At 39.2% G+C, this 14,424-nt stretch overlaps 1 protein-coding gene across 9 annotated transcripts in view; it reads left to right on the top strand.

Annotated features, from left to right (window-relative positions):
• The window catches only part of PCB (Pyruvate carboxylase), a 194,496-nt gene that overhangs the window by 140,369 nt on the left and 39,703 nt on the right, over positions 1-14,424 (top strand). For all 9 annotated transcript variants that reach the window (XM_070083295.1, XM_070083287.1, XM_070083294.1 and 6 more), the window contains 2 exons: positions 858-1,004; positions 9,142-9,225. In XM_070083295.1, coding sequence (XP_069939396.1) covers positions 858-1,004; positions 9,142-9,225 — 231 coding nt within the window. The remainder of the gene's footprint in view (positions 1-857; positions 1,005-9,141; positions 9,226-14,424) is intronic.

Genomic DNA, 14,424 nt, shown 5'->3' with positions numbered 1-14,424 from the left:
AAAAACAGTCATTTTAAAAAAATTAAATTATTGAAGTATTGTCAAAAATGACTTGATGACTTCCTACTCACTGTGCAGTGATTTCTCTCTTGGAATAGTGCATAGTAATGCATCAGAGCCTCTGGCCCTAAGTGCAGTGCACAGAGAGACTTGTAGTAGACAGAATAATATATTGGACACATTTTGCACTTGACTGTTTTAATGCAATAACTATTTATGATTAGTGAATCAGTGGTCTTTCACTTAATAACCATAATTTCAAATGATGCCCAGGAAACCTAGGACTGTTCCAGACTGGCATTCCCCTCTCCTTTGTCCCCCAATTAACAATGGCTTTCTCGTACAACAACCAGATACTGTAATTTATATTGCCTTTCACCACAGGTCCCCACAGATGCATCTGAATTTTCTGCTTCCTGTATCACATCCCTGTGGGAGAGATGGGGACCAATTTTGTGAGAGAGAGAGAGAGAGAGAGAGAGAGAGAGGAGCAACATCATATTATATACTATCCCTCTCACCTTTCTTCCCATCCTTCATCAGAGATGCATCCATTATATAGTAGAGGCATAGTGGCATTATATTGTGTTTTATGAGTGCATAACACAATAACTATGAAAAAATTTACCAAAACATTGAGGAAGACTTTCAAAGAAAAGTAAAATTAGGGGGAAATATGAACTTTAAATATACTGTAAAATAAGGAAAGGCCTATTGAATCAAAATAGATAAGAGATGAGAAAAACTTAGAGAATTAGGCTCAGTCCCACCCACCAAATAGTTTCTCGTATCACAACAAGGGATAAACTAGAAATTAAATAATCTATATAATGGTTACTATATTTTTGTCACTGCAGATGCTGAAGGGTTTGCCAACAGTAAAGGGACGTCCTGGAGCAACGATGGCTCCTTTAGACTTCGCTGCAATTAAATCTAAACTCTCTGAAGAGCATGGCCCACGTATAACTGAGTATGATGTTCTGAGTTATGCTATGTATCCTAAGGTGGGCATAGACTTCATTTATTAAAGTATTATTTTTACTATTAGTAGCTTCCTTAAGGGAGGTTCCTTGATGCCTGTGAGGGGCTCTTGATCTAGGGCATTGGACCTATGCTCCCCTTCTTTTGATTGAATCTGACCTCCTTACCATCCACCCTTTTCCCCAGGTGCTGTATGACCCCTACTAGTTCAGTGCTTCCATCATGACTGTAATGTAGCTACATGTACAGAGCTAAGCTTGTGATATTTAACCCTTTCATTGTTGAGACCCCTGCTCACAAACTTTCTCTGTGTCGAAGAATTTAAAAAAAAAAAAATCTTTTGAAATGATAGCAAATCTTTTCCCGGTGGTAATGACACCAAAAGTACAAAATTTGATGGAAAACTTATGGAATTATGCTCTCACAAATTTAGTGGTCTCAGCAATATATGCGCATCAGCGATTTCATCCACTTTGAGCCCTATTTTTGGCAAATTCCATTGTTCCAGTTGACCAATCTGTTATTTCACTGAACTTCATTTGTTCTATCAACTGAGTACAAGAAACCACCCATTTACCAATTTCAGCTACCCAATGAAGTGGTCAGAAATTGGCAATTTGGCCAATTTCACACAAATTTCAAAAGATGGCAATTTCAAAATACAGTGGAACCTTGCCTTAAGAGTTTAATACATTCCAGGAGCTAGCTTGTAACTCCATATACTTGTATATCAAATTAATTTTCCTCGTTTAAATTAATTGAAAAGTCATTAATCCGTTCCTGCACTCTGGAGAGATGACGAAAAAATAGTTAAATATGACTATTATCAACTGTACTGCTTATTTGTTTCACAATTCATCTAATATGACATAATAAACAGTATAATTAACACAGAAACATGATATATACTCTAGAATGAATAAAATAGGCCATAATATGGTGGCAGAGGCAGCAGCAGATGTGTCCACCATTTTCTGTCTAACTTTGACTATATAGTATCTTCTCATGCTCTTATTGTAAGAGAAAACTGAGTATTTTTGAGGCTAACTGCAGTAGATCACTAGTTTTCTATGGAAAGCACTGAAAATATTGTATATAAACACACAAATCATAATGCACTACAGAATGTAAAGAAATAATAAACTGTTTATATAAAGTGTATATGTACTTACACACTTGGAGCAGAGATGGTGGTAGCGGCTGAGTGTGGAGGAGGTTGAGGGTGGGAGATTCGCAGTGCGGCGTATGAAGATAGTGCCCCTGTAAACCTCCAACAACAACGTTTTGTTTCATCGCTGAACTTAACTCGTACAATTTGTTTCAGTAATGTTAAATGATCAGTTATGGAAGGAGAAAAGAGAATATGAATGTGTAAATTCAAGAATTATGTGGATTAAAGTAAAGGTTGGATGCGAGAAGTGGGTCATAATAAGCGTGTATGCACCTGGAGAAGAGAGGAATGCAGAGGAGAGAGAGAGATTTTGGGAGATGTTAAGTGAATGTATAGGAGCCTTTGAACCAAGTGAGAGAGTAATTGTGGTAGGGGACCTGAATGCTAAAGTAGGAGAAACTTTTAGAGAGGGTGTGGTAGGTAAGTTTGGGGTGCCAGGTGTAAATGATAATGGGAGCCCTTTGATTGAACTTTGTATAGAAAGGGGTTTAGTTATAGGTAATACATATTTTAAGAAAAAGAGGATAAATAAGTATACACGATATGATGTAGGGCGAAATGACAGTAGTTTGTTGGATTATGTATTGGTAGATAAAAGACTGTTGAGTAGACTTCAGGATGTACATGTTTATAGAGGGACCACAGATATATCAGATCACTTTCTAGTTGTAGCTACACTGAGAGTAAAAGGTAGATGGGATACAAGGAGAATAGAAGCATCAGGGAAGAGAGAGGTGAAGGTTTATAAACTAAAAGAGGAGGCAGTTAGGGTAAGATAAACAGCTATTGGAGGATAGATGGGCTAATGAGAGCATAGGCAATGGGGTCGAAGAGGTATGGGGTAGTTTTAAAAATGTAGTGTTAGAGTGTTCAGCAGAAGTTTGTGGTTACAGGAAAGTGGGTGCAGGAGGGAAGAGGAGTGATTGGTGGAATGATGATGTAAAGAGAGTAGTAAGGGAGAAAAAGTTAGCATATGAGAAGTTTTTACAAAGTAGAAGTGATGCAAGGAGGGAAGAGTATATGGAGAAAAAGAGAGAGGTTAAGAGAGTGGTGAAGCAATGTAAAAAGAGAGCAAATGAGAGAGTGGGTGAGATGTTATCAACAAATTTTGTTGAAAATAAGAAAAAGTTTTGGAGTGAGATTAACAAGTTAAGAAAGCCTAGAGAACAAATGGATTTGTCAGTTAAAAATAGGAGAAGAGAGTTATTAAATGGAGAGTTAGAGGTATTGGGAAGATGGAGGGAATATTTTGAGGAATTGTTAAATGTTGATTAAGATAGGGAAGCTGTGATTTCGTGTATAGGGCAAGGAGGAATAACATCTTGTAGGAGTGAGGAAGAGCCAGTTGTGAGTGTGGGGGAAGTTCGTGAGGCAGTAGGTAAAATGAAAGGGGGTAAGGCAGCTGGGATTGATGGGATAAAGATAGAAATGTTAAAAGCAGGTGGGGATATAGTTTTGGAGTGGTTGGTGCAATTATTTAATAAATGTATGGAAGAGGGTAAGGTACCTAGGGATTGGCAGAGAGCATGCATAGTTCCTTTGTATAAAGGCAAAGGGGATAAAAGAGAGTGCAAAAATTATAGGGGGATAAGTCTGTTGAGTGTACCTGGTAAAGTGTATGGTAGAGTTATAATTGAAAGAATTAAGAGTAAGACGGAGAATAGGATAGCAGATGAACAAGGAGGCTTTAGGAAAGGTAGGGGGTGTGTGGACCAGGTGTTTACAGTGAAACATATAAGTGAACAGTATTTAGATAAGGCTAAAGAGGTCTTTGTGGCATTTATGGATTTGGAAAAGGCATATGACAGGGTGGATAGGGGGGCAATGTGGCAGATGTTGCAAGTGTATGGTGTAGGAGGTAGGTTACTGAAAGCAGTGAAGAGTTTTTACGAGGATAGTGAGGCTCAAGTTAGAGTATGTAGGAAAGAGGGAAATTTTTTCCCAGTAAAAGTAGGTCTTAGACAAGGATGTGTGATGTCACCGTGGTTGTTTAATATATTTATAGATGGGGTTGTAAGAGAAGTAAATGCGAGGGTCTTGGCAAGAGGCGTGGAGTTAAAAGATAAAGAATCACACACAAAGTGGGAGTTGTCACAGCTGCTCTTTGCTGATGACACTGTGCTCTTGGGAGATTCTGAAGAGAAGCTGCGGAGATTGGTGGATGAATTTGGTAGGGTGTGCAAAAGAAGAAAATTAAAGGTGAATACAGGAAAGAGTAAGGTTATGAGGATAACAAAAAGATTAGGTGATGAAAGATTGAATATCAGATTGGAGGGAGAGAGTATGGAGGAGGTGAACGTATTCAGATATTTGGGAGTGGACGTGTCAGCGGATGGGTCTATGAAAGATGAGGTGAATCATAGAATTGATGAGGGAAAAAGAGTGAGTGTTGCACTTAGGAGTCTGTGGAGACAAAGAACTTTGTCCTTGGAGGCAAAGAGGGGAATGTATGAGAGTATAGTTTTACCAACGCTCTTATATGGGTGTGAAGCGTGGGTGATGAATGTTGCAGCGAGGAGAAGGCTGGAGGCAGTGGAGATGTCATGTCTGAGAGCAATGTGTGGTGTGAATATAATGCAGAGAATTCGTAGTTTGGAAGTTAGGAGGAGGTGCGGGATTACCAAAACTGTTGTCCAGAGGGCTGAGGAAGGGTTGTTGAGGTGGTTCGGACATGTAGAGAGAATGGAGCGAAACAGAATGACTTCAAGAGTGTATCAGTCTGTAGTGGAAGGAAGGCGGGGTAGGGGTCGGCCTAGGAAGGGTTGGAGGGAGGGGGTAAAGGAGGTTATGTGTGCGAGGGGCTTGGACTTCCAGCAGGCATGCGTGAGCGTGTTTGATAGGAGTGAATGGAGACAAATGGTTTTTAATACTTGACGTGCTGTTGGAGTGTGAGCAAAGTAACATTTATGAAGGGATTCAGGGAAACCGGCAGGCCGGACTTGAGTCCTGGAGATGGGAAGTACAGTGCCTGCACTCTGAAGGAGGGGTGTTAATGTTGCAGTTTAAAAACTGTAGTGTAAAGCACCCTTCTGGCAAGACGGTGATGGAGCGAATGATGGTGAAAGTTTTTCTTTTTCGGGCCACCCTGCCTTGGTGGGAATCGGCCAGTGTGATAATAAAAAAAAAAAAATAACTGATACAATTGGTTTTGTTAAATCACTGAACATAACTTATGCAATTTGTTTTGTTAAATCACTGAACATAACTGATACAATTTGTTTTGTTTAACTTTTCACTGCCTCGTGCCTTCTCGCAGATGATACCCTCAGTCATGGTGTCTCCTGCGAGCTGCTTCTCCTTCAACCACATCAGCAGCAGCTTCTCCATCTTTTCGTGGACAGAGGTCCACAGCTTAGACATTTTCATGCCCTTGGCTGGCGCTATAGCCATTATCGACTCCTGCTGCTTTGGTATTGTACATATACTAGATGTACTTCGCTGGTATTGTCTGGCTAAATCCACAACTCGTGCACCTTGCTTATGTTTATCTATGATTTCATGCTTTAATTCCTTGGAAATCGTCTTTTTCTTCTCAGCACTGTCCTTTACACTTATTTTCTTAGGACCCATGGTTAGAAAAGCAAAATTTGGCCAAATGACTGTCAGAAATGTAAGCAAAGCAGGAGAGAACTGCTCCCACAGCGATGTAAACGTGTACTGCTTACCGGATGTTTTGAAATTGGTTGCGCCAACTAGTGGCAGCATTCATAACTATTATTATGTAGGTATTATGTATATAATATGTACATAATTGTAATAGTTATAATTATGATTGATAATTTAGGGAACTGAAGGTCTATCATTATTATAATAATTATTTTTATTATTATTATTATTATTAATTGAGGGAACTAGAGCACATATCCAATTCCCAGATCACAAGCCCTTCACCAGCGTCAAGGAACCTCGATGTTGGTGAGGGGCTTCAGTTCCCTAAATTATTATCAATAATAATTATAATAATAACTATAGAGCTTCAGTTCCATAAATTAATAATAATAATACATTATTATAACAACGAGAGCTTCAGAACGAAGCCAACTCGGTGCACTGTTTACCTAGCTGTGGGAGCAGTTCTTTCCTGCTTTGCTTATGTTTCTGACAGTCATATGGCCAAATTTCACTTTTCTAACCATGGGTGCTAAGAAAGTAAGTGTAAAGGACAGTGCTGAGAAGAAAAAAGGATAATTTCCATGGAATTAAAGCATGAAATCATAGAGGTGTCCAGGTTTTGGGTTGAGGGGGAAGTGGGGGGGGAGTTGACTCGTAACTCAAATGTTGGCTTGTAACTCAGAGCAAAAAACTCGTACGTTGGGACACTCGTAAGTCAAGGTTCCACTGTAGGGTCCAGAATAAACAATGCAGACATTCCTGGTACTAAAATAATATTTTCTCTGTTCATTAGTCACATCTCTCTCTCTGTAACATATCTTCCATTCTATCAAATGAGACCAAGAAAATGAGAATACAACTATAAATACCATATGAAAATACACCTCAAAGTCTGCATTTTAAACCAAAACTGCTGTCCGAGTTTTTTCTTACACTGTGTGCTGCAGGATTTTTTTTATACTGCGCACACTGACTACGCAAACCCATTTTCTCACATGTAGGTCTACAGCTTTCTCCTGGTAGATTTGAAGCCGCTAAAATTTTGGCGTATTAATACATCACTGACACTGGCTTGTAAGCCGTGCCTATAAAGTATCCAAAACGGTGGGGATCCTCTCCAAGATACGATACTATGTGCCGCAAACTGCCCTTCTTACACTATACCATTCACTTATATGTCCATACCTCACCTATGCTATCTGTGCTTGGGGTTCAACTGCAGCAACACACCTAAAGCCAATAATAACCCAACAAAAAGCCGCAGTAAGAATAATCACTAAATCCCATCCCTGGCAACACACCCCCCCACTCTTCATAGATCTAAACTTACTCCCTGTTCAGAACATCCACACTTACTACTGTGCAATCTATATCTACAGGACCTTAAATTCCAATATTAACCTTGACCTAAAACGCTTTCTTGATAGTTGTGACAGGATCCGCAGGCATAACACCAGACACAAACATCTCTGACATTCCCCGTGTCCAACTAAACCTTTACAAAAATTCAATGTATTTCAAAGGACCTAAAATCTGGAACACCATACCTGTAAACTCTAGAACTGCAGACACACTCATCACTTTCAAAACTACAGTTAGAAAACGTCTTATCTCCCTGATACACCCCGACAACTAACTACATGATAACCACCTGGTGGTTCACAATTACACTCACTCACCCACTGACTATAAACACAGAAATACTAATCTTAATCTTAAAATAATGAATCTTAACTAGTCATAAGTTTGCCTATGATACTCCAATATAGACACTTTGTATTGTGCTAAAACAAAGGCATTCACATTGCTAAACTCGCAAATTATAATGTAGTCACCTAGCCTTAATACCATAATCTGTAAGGATTTAATGTTAAGAATTAATCTAAGTCTGCCCGAAATGCCTAGCCATGCTAGGTGTCCTAGTGGCCCCCTCTAATTAGTATTTTATAACAGGTAAACCACACAATATCCAAATCCTGTAAACCCCACATTGTAACCCTTATAGAGAACTTGATTTGATTTGATATGTCACTGACAGTGTATCAATTAAAAATTTTTTTGTTGTGCTTACCAACTCTTAAAACTTGCATGTTGTTACAGTATCTTTACATTCATGGGAGAAGTGCTGTACTTGATTTTTACATTTGTGGACAAAGCACTAAATTTGTAGGGGTTATATAGCTACTGGGAAATGGGAGGCAGTTAGATTAAGTAAAAGGAAAGGTATGGTAGATTCAGTTCTTTGGATCAAGACCCCTTTGCTACCATTAAGGCACCTCCCTTAAAAAGAGCATGCATTGTTTATTATAATTATTATTCTTTCTTCAAAAACAACTTGCTAGTATCTAGTTCGTAATTCTCTAGTGTATAACTAGGGCCTGTTATTTTACTTATTGATGTTAAGCTTCTTCCTTATTAATTCTTTTAAATTTATTAAATTAAAAGCTGGAAGCATGTCTAATGCTCTGACTTTATTTGTAATTCTAATACTTTTAGCTGTGTGTCATTTTGTAGTTAATCCTTGGAATTTTTCTAGCCTGTCAAGATGGAGATTTTTTTTAACGTTTGAATACCATACCACTGTTGTCTACTCTGGTTTTGGTTTATGTATGTTGTAAACAAGTTTTAAGCATTTCCCATCCATATACCATAAAGGCTGTTTTGAAATTGGCAATTTCATGGATTTTTTTTGTACTAGATTTCAATAATGTTATCCTCCAGTGACCATCTTTTGTTGGCAACGACTCATAGGTCTGTCTCTTTGATGCTTTTAATGTTTAATTACATAATCTATTTGTATGGCCTATTTTTATTTTCCCCTATTTTTATTACATGACACTTGCCCATGTTAAATTCCATCTTCCATATCTCTCTCCACTTACTTCATCAGTCCAGGTCATCATTTTTATTGCTTATATTTATATTTTTTGGTGAAGGAATTTTAATTCCAGTTGCAGATAATTGTAATTGTGATGTTTGTTCATCTCAGATGATGAGTGAATGAATTCAGGTGAATGTATTTTCTACTTTGTATCACTTTGTCTTGGCAGTAACAGCCAGTTGTTTACTGAAAATATAGATTCTCCCTGAATTTTTATCATAGTGATTCATTACACAGGGAATGATAGCTCTCATGTTTATCTGATGCCCTGTCACAACTGTACTTGATGGCAGCAATGGTATTACTGTACGTGTGTGCTTTTCCACAATTTTCTTTTTAAATAGCTGCTGTAGTGTGGAAAATGCATTGCAGCCGATATTTAAATTTTCAATAGTCTAACCTGTATCAAATTAGATTACCACAATAAAATTAAATATAAATATACAAATTACTATAAGTGTTTAGAAATATATTACCTTTTGTTTTTCTTCCACAGGTAACTGAAGACTTTCTCTTCTTCCGCAACAAGTATGGTCCTGTCGATAAACTTGACACTCGCATCTTCCTTACTGGCCCCAAGGTAATAATTCCTTTGATTTGCTCAATATTGCAGTATTAATCAGTACAATAAACAAATAACCCCCTCATAGAGAGGAAACTTTAGATGACATTTCAGTCCATTCTTGACCATTGAAGTAAAGTTTCAAAATGGTCCAAAATGGACTGAAATGTATAAAAGTTTCCTCTCTCTAAGTGTGGGTTATTTGTAAATTATTTGAGCCACAATGTTGTAACTTTTATTCTTCTGTATTAATAGGTAGACCTGAGACCTCCCCGATACACATTACACGACTCCATTGGCTTAACACTGGGGAAAGGTGTGAGGGAGGGCAATGAGATGTAAACAGACTAGCTCAGTTTTTCCTTCTGTACATCACCCTGTCTCATTTCTAAATTTTTATCATTGCTTCCCAATGAAGTTCAGGTGACACTGGCGAAGCAAGGAAGAATAAGCGTGTAATATGCCAGTTATGAAAAAAAACTGGAGGTAATTGAGATGCTGAAGGGTTGTACATGTATTATGGAGAGGCAAGATTGTATGGTGTTACAGAATTAATGATTCTTTCAATTTGGAGATGAGGCAAAGATAAGGCTTGTGCAATCCTCAGTGCAACAGTGAAAATGAGGAATAGGTCCACAGCCACCCTCTCCACTCATGAACCTGACTGGAAGGAAAGTAGCAAATACAGTATTAATGTAACCATTTTTTAGTTAATGGCCTTTGTTTTAACTGTCTGAACCTCACTAGAGTTCAGGTATGTCAGAGAATCATCAACCATGTTAGGCAAGAAAAACTATTTTTATGACAGCATTCACCCAGGGAAGTACTATCGTCCTGCCAGATGAGTGTGAAATGAAAACCTGTAATTGTTTTACACAGTGGTAGGATTGCTGGTGTCTTTCCTGTCTCATAGACACACAGTATAACAGTTACATATTGCCACTTCTTGCTCTTATGTCACACTACAAATGTACAGTGGTACCTCAGGATACGAACAGATCAAAACGTGAACTATTATGTAAGTGCTTTTGTAAGTGTATTTTTGGGGGTCTGAAACGGATGAATCTAATTTACATTATTCCTTATGGGAAAAAATTCATTCGGTATCAGCACTCAAACAGCCTTCTGGAACGAAATAAATTCGTATCCCGAGGTACCACTGTATATACACGTACAGTGGAACCTCAAAAATCGAACTTAAGCCGTTCCAGGAGCTAGTTCTAAATTCGAAAAGTCTGAAATTCGAAGCAATATTTCCCATAAGAAATAATGGAAATACAATTAATCCATTCCAGAAACCCAAAAATATTCACACAAAAAATACATTTTAGAGATTAATTACAGTTTTACATACAACAAATACTATAGTTTTTAATTATGTATTACCTGGAGAGAGTTCCGGGGGTCAACGCCCCCACGGCCCGGTCTGTGACCAGGCCTCCTGGTGGATCAGAGCCTGATCAACCAGGCTGTTGCTGCTGGCTGCACGCAAACCAACGTACGAGCCACAGCCCGGCTGATCCGGAACTGACTTTAGGTGCTTGTCCAGTGCCAGCTTGAAGACTGCCAGGGGTCTGTTGGTAATCCCCCTTATGTGTGCTGGGAGGCAGTTGAACAGTCTTGGGCCCCTGACACTTATTGTATGGTCTCTTAACGTGCTAGTGACACCCCTGCTTTTCATTGGGGGGATGGTGCATCGTCTGCCAAGTCTTTTGCTTTCGTAGTGAGTGATTTTCGTGTGCAAGTTCGGTACTAGTCCCTCTAGGATTTTCCAGGTGTATATAATCATGTATCTCTCCCTCCTGCGTTCCAGGGAATACAGGTTTAGGAACCTCAAGCGCTCCCAATAATTGAGGTGTTTTATCTCCGTTATGCGCGCCATGAAAGTTCTCTGTATAGTAATACATATAAAATAACATTTTTACTTACCTTTATTGAAGATTGGTGATGGTATCTGGAAGATAGGGAGGAGGAGAGAGGGAGTTGGAGTTAGTGTTTGGAAGGAGAATCCCCCTCCATGAGGACTTCAGGTAAAGCCCTCTCTGGGGTTACTTCCCTTCTCTGTCTTTTAATGCCACTAGGACCAGCTTGAGTCACTGGACCCCTGTCTCACAAAATAACTGTCCACAGTCCTCTGTTTCTGGCACCTCTTTAACATTTCCCTAAAATGGGACATGGTTCTGTCACTGAACTTGTTGCAAAGATGGCTTGTTTCAGCTTGCTCAGGGTGGTACTTCTGCACAAACATTTGGACATCATTCCACTTGGCACAAATCTCCTTAATCTTTGAAGAAGGCACCTCATCCACTCCCTCTTCCTCCCCTGAAGCAAGTTCCTCAGCTGTGGTCTTATCATGTGGGAGTTCGATACGTGGATTAGGTAAGAAATACTCACGTAGGCTGTTATTACGTATAATTGCTGTTATGTGGAGAGAGCCCGCAGCCGTTACCTTGCCTCCTTGGTCACACCCGTAATACTGACTAGCCGGCTGCCCGGTACCCAGTGAGTGGGTCTTTTGAAATAGTGTCAGTTCAGCGCAATATGAAAGACCGTGACTCAGGCAGAGACGGTTGGTCGTTGAGTCAACGGACACTGGTTACTACTGAGACTGGTAACTGGTTACTACTACTGAGAGCTCGGCGACGCTAACGTATGTCGTCCCGACATACAACTAATACAAACTAGAGATGGCAGGTATACGGCTTGGGCTGATTCTATACAATGTCAAAGTACACAACATTAACCATTATAACCTACATAAGTAGAACATTGGAATGAAAGCTTACGTAACTGAAACTGTAATGCAATACAAGGTATACTATAGTACAACTTAAAACTCAACAAATGAACAACGAACTCAACATTGAGATTACAAGTGATAAAAATAAAAATTTTGATTGATCGATCTGTATTCGTGTGATCTACGGATTCTGAGGAAGGAATATATACAAAGAAAGAGTGTTTAACAGAAAGGCAGATTCGGTGCACGCAAATCTAGACTGTTAACTCTCAGAATGCGGAGAGAACATGAACACAAAAAAAAAATTCTTGACTACTGATAAGTTGATACTGTAATTATTCATCTATACAGGTTATTTACATTTAACCCCAACTCTGCTAAGGTAAGATTGGCATATGCAGAATGGGTGTCATCTCTGGGAGGATCAAACTCTGTAGCATTGGCTAACTCATGCTGTATTTGAGGCAAATCTGAATTGGAAGTTACAAATGATACTTGAGGATTTCTCAATACCTGTCGTGTACGTAGGGAATAACGACATTCAGGTTGATCGTCTGACTGAGTATCAGAGGAAGAGAGTACAGGATCAGGAGGATTGTCAGACTCTGTCACATTAGTCTGGGTTGGAACGTCATTATCATCACATACTAACTTCATATGATCCAAATGCGATTCTTTATACTGACCAGTACTAATCTCTCTAACCTTATACTTATTACCAGTGATATGTTCAACTACTCGATAAGGACCAACAAACTTTTGATCAAGCTTTGGCATTGCAGACGTTTTGTTAAAGTTAATCAGCATAACTCTCGAACCTACTTTGATTTTGGATGGCTTTAATCGAGTGTTTGCGACTCTTGTAAATTCTGCTGTTGATTTATGAAGTGTTTCACGGATTCTTCTAAAAACACTTTGAGCTAAGCTGGTACGAGTTGCTATGAAATCATCAGGGTTGTAATTTGGTTTCGGATTAGAATATAACAACTCATAAGGCAAATGTTTATCTACACCGTACAATGCATAATGTGGAGTGTCACCTATAGAAACATTGTAAGCAGAATTTATAGCACACTGCACATCAGGTATAACTTCATCCCAAGTTTCACTGTTGGGATTGATAGTGGCTCTCAAGACATCAAGTACTTTCTTATTGGTTCGTTCCGCTAACCCATTGCTGGCAGGATGATGAGGAACAATGGTGGATTTAGAGATCTTGTACAAGGTACACAAATTTTCAAGAATTTCATTACAGAATTCACCTCCATTATCTGTTACTAGGGACTTAGGGGTGGTATGCCTGCAGATAATGCGTTCTTTAAACGCTTTAGCTACTGTCTCGGCAGTCTTATCTGCAATAGGAACTAACTCACAATATCTGGTGAAATGGTCTACCATAACACACAGATGTTTGTTACCTTGGAGGGAACATTGGAAATTAGTTAACAAATCTAGCGCAACTCTTTCCCAAGGTACGCTAGTAGTTGGATACACTTGGATTGGATTAGGACCATTAGCATTGCCTTTATGTTGCATGCAGACACTACATTTCTTAACATACTCAGAAATATCAGTTGCCATTCGAGGCCAAAAGTATTTCAATCTGGCTTGTTTTACTGAACGATCCATACCAGGGTGTGCAACACCTGGTACATCGTGAACTAGCTGTAAGGCTACATTCACTAGTGACTGTGGAATTACTAACTGGTATACTCTTCTGCTAGGAGTACCCAACTCGGCTGTTCGATACAGTAATTCTTGGTTCATGACAAAGTCACTGATGGGTGCTGGTGGCTTCACATTCAGAATAAGATCTTCCTGGAGCAGGAATCGAATCACACCAGACCACATGGGATCTGTTCGTTGAGCATTCTTTACATCTTCAGCACTAAATGGAGGGTCTGCAGTTACTATACTAACATGTCGCGATAAAGCATCTGCGACTACATTTGACTTGCCAGGTAAATGCTCAAAGGTGGGATTGAACTCTTGGATAGTCAAGGTCCATCTAGCTAACCTTCCAGTAGGTTGTTTGTTCTGGAATAAGGGTATCAGTGGAGCATGATCTGTCAAGACATGAACAGAGTACTGATAAATAATGTCTCGGAAGTGCTTTAAAGACCATACTATTGCTAAAGCTTCTTGCTCAGTTACTGTATAATTACGTTCAGCCTTCGTAAGGACTCGGCTAGCAAATGCAACTGCGTTGTACTTGCCATCGGTCTTCTGAGCTAGTACGGCACCTATGCCAATTGAACTAGCATCAGTTGTCAGATAGAAGGGCTTAGAAAAATCTGGAAATTTCAAAATTGGAGCAGATGTTAGCTTTTCTTTTAGAGTTTGGAATGCTCTTTCTTGACGGAAGGTCCAAACAAAAGGAGCATCTTTCTTAAGCAACTCAGTTAGAGGAGCAGCTATGGAAGAAAAATTGGCAATGAAAGATCTATAAAAACCTGCTAAGCCCACAAAGGATCTTA

The sequence above is a fragment of the Cherax quadricarinatus genome, chromosome 9 (assembly GCF_038502225.1).
Source record: "Cherax quadricarinatus isolate ZL_2023a chromosome 9, ASM3850222v1, whole genome shotgun sequence".
NCBI classification, from domain to species: Eukaryota; Metazoa; Arthropoda; class Malacostraca; order Decapoda; family Parastacidae; genus Cherax; species Cherax quadricarinatus.
The sequence above is the reverse complement of the archived record's forward strand: the minus strand, read 5'-3'. Positions and strand labels throughout refer to the sequence as shown.